Source organism: Galeopterus variegatus, unplaced genomic scaffold (genome assembly GCF_000696425.1).
Source record: "Galeopterus variegatus unplaced genomic scaffold, G_variegatus-3.0.2 Scaffold897, whole genome shotgun sequence".
Classification (NCBI taxonomy): Eukaryota; Metazoa; Chordata; class Mammalia; order Dermoptera; family Cynocephalidae; genus Galeopterus; species Galeopterus variegatus.
Window position 1 is genome coordinate 394940 of NW_007727008.1, and position 1893 is coordinate 396832.

A 1893-nucleotide genomic window follows, 5' to 3' on the forward strand; every position below is an offset into this window, starting at 1 on the left:
CCTCAGATGTTCAGAATCTTGCCAAGCATTTGATGTAAATATGCACATGCACCCAGGTGTTTCTTGGTTATTGTGTAATGTAATTGTGTATGTGCACCCAGGTGTCCTGGGTTATGACTTAAGTATAAAGGATGAGTGGCTCTGATCCACAGCACCCCCTACCCCTGGGATGCCCCCAGGAGGGCCATGGGGAGGCCACTACTGCTGCTGGAGGCTGTTGGCTGCCAGGGCCCCAGGGACCCTCCAAGAGGTGACTGCCACCACCAGACCTGTAAGCTGCTGGACCTGTAAGCTGCTGCTGCCGTTGCTGAGGACTGAATTCGTGTCATCTACCAACAGCTCCCAGGATCTTTCCCAATTACCTAGCATGGATCTCCATGGGAGGGGTCTGGGGACTCAGCCTGGCATGTGAGGGGTCTGGGGACTCAGCCTGGCATGTGAGGGGTCTGGTGACCCAGTCTGTACAATGAGTTTGAAGGATCAGAGCCCTAGCTCTGACAATATAAATGAAAATTAGTATAACTAAAATAATGAAACATTTTGGCTTTAGTTATGATTTGCCTTAGTTGACAACTGGCGTAGTTGTGTAGCTTTACAGAAGTGTATATTGTATACTTTTCCTGAAAAAAGAAAAGGTATTGTTTTGTTTTTAAGCTTGAATCTCTTACTGTTACTTAGATACTATTTATGTCTCTTTCCACAGTACTTTTAGCTATAACAAACTCTTAACTCTTAATGTGCTATTTTCTCTAACCATGTTAAAATAAAGTTAGAATAGATGTAGAGGACAGGAAAGGGACTCAGCTCTATTCCAGGACCTACCATTCTAGTACGTAAAGAAAATCATTTCATCTCCTCTGGGCCTCAGAATCCTCGCCCTTAAAACAAGAGTCTAGACTAGATGATTTGTAGAGCTTACTCTAGGTCTAATACTCTTTAATTTTGGTACCTCATTGGCCTTATGTATTTATACTTCAAAAATAAGGAATTGAAAAAATTTATGTAAATTTTTTTTTTACTTTCTTAATGTTTGAACCTTTTCTGGCATTATTTGGCAATTAACATTCCATAAATCCCAAAAGAATTGACATAATAATTTGAAAAGGGACATCTATGTTACAATTTGAGAGTAGCTAAAAAATGCCTAACATATGAGCAATTTACATAAAAAGCAGGGGGGAATCTGAAGCTTGTGGACCTTAGTTTTCAGTTGACGAGCTCTCCCTTTATAAATTTATAATTTATTTCAGAATTAAAAGCATTAAAATAAAATGTATTTGAATACATTTAATGATACTTATCAGAAAATTATAAAAATAGTTAACTAAAAATTTTTCATATTAATGAAATCCAACATAATAAAGTTCTCTAAGAGGCAAAGAAACTGGATGACTATGTAAGCCTCTAGAACTTGCACATGACCTTACTCAGTTCAAGCCTGATTAATTTTTCTAGTGTTCAACAACTCCAAGTACAGAAAACAAAAACTTACCTTCAAGAGTAGCTTTTCATGTTGCTGGTTATCAGAATCATATGGCCTTTTCCTCACACTTTCTACATCCAAATAGAGCTGTTTATAACCAGTTATCTGCAGTAAGCATGCCTTCATGCAGATTTTAAAACTGAAAATGATGAGATTATTATTTTTTAAAATCTTATCACAATAAAGTAATGTCTTCCATAGCTTGGGGTTCATATGCCTATTTAAAAGCACTTCCTGGCTTTCAGCTTAATATAATAAGCACCAAGAGCCTCCTTACACACAAAATATTAAACAAAATATTATGAAGGATATGATAAAACAGGACCTAGAAAGAGGGCAAGACATGGTAGAACAGCCAACTTCACAATTGCAAGGATTTGTCCTCTTCTTTTCATGTTTTCTCTGGGCAA

General features: G+C 37.5%; 1 protein-coding gene across 1 annotated transcript in view; it reads right to left on the reverse strand.

The window, feature by feature from the left end:
- ELMOD2 (ELMO/CED-12 domain containing 2) overlaps positions 1-1893 on the reverse strand; it is a 33581-nt gene that overhangs the window by 16514 nt on the left and 15174 nt on the right. The window contains exon 4 of the mRNA XM_008573277.1: positions 1493-1622. Coding sequence (XP_008571499.1) covers positions 1493-1622 — 130 coding nt within the window. The remainder of the gene's footprint in view (positions 1-1492; positions 1623-1893) is intronic.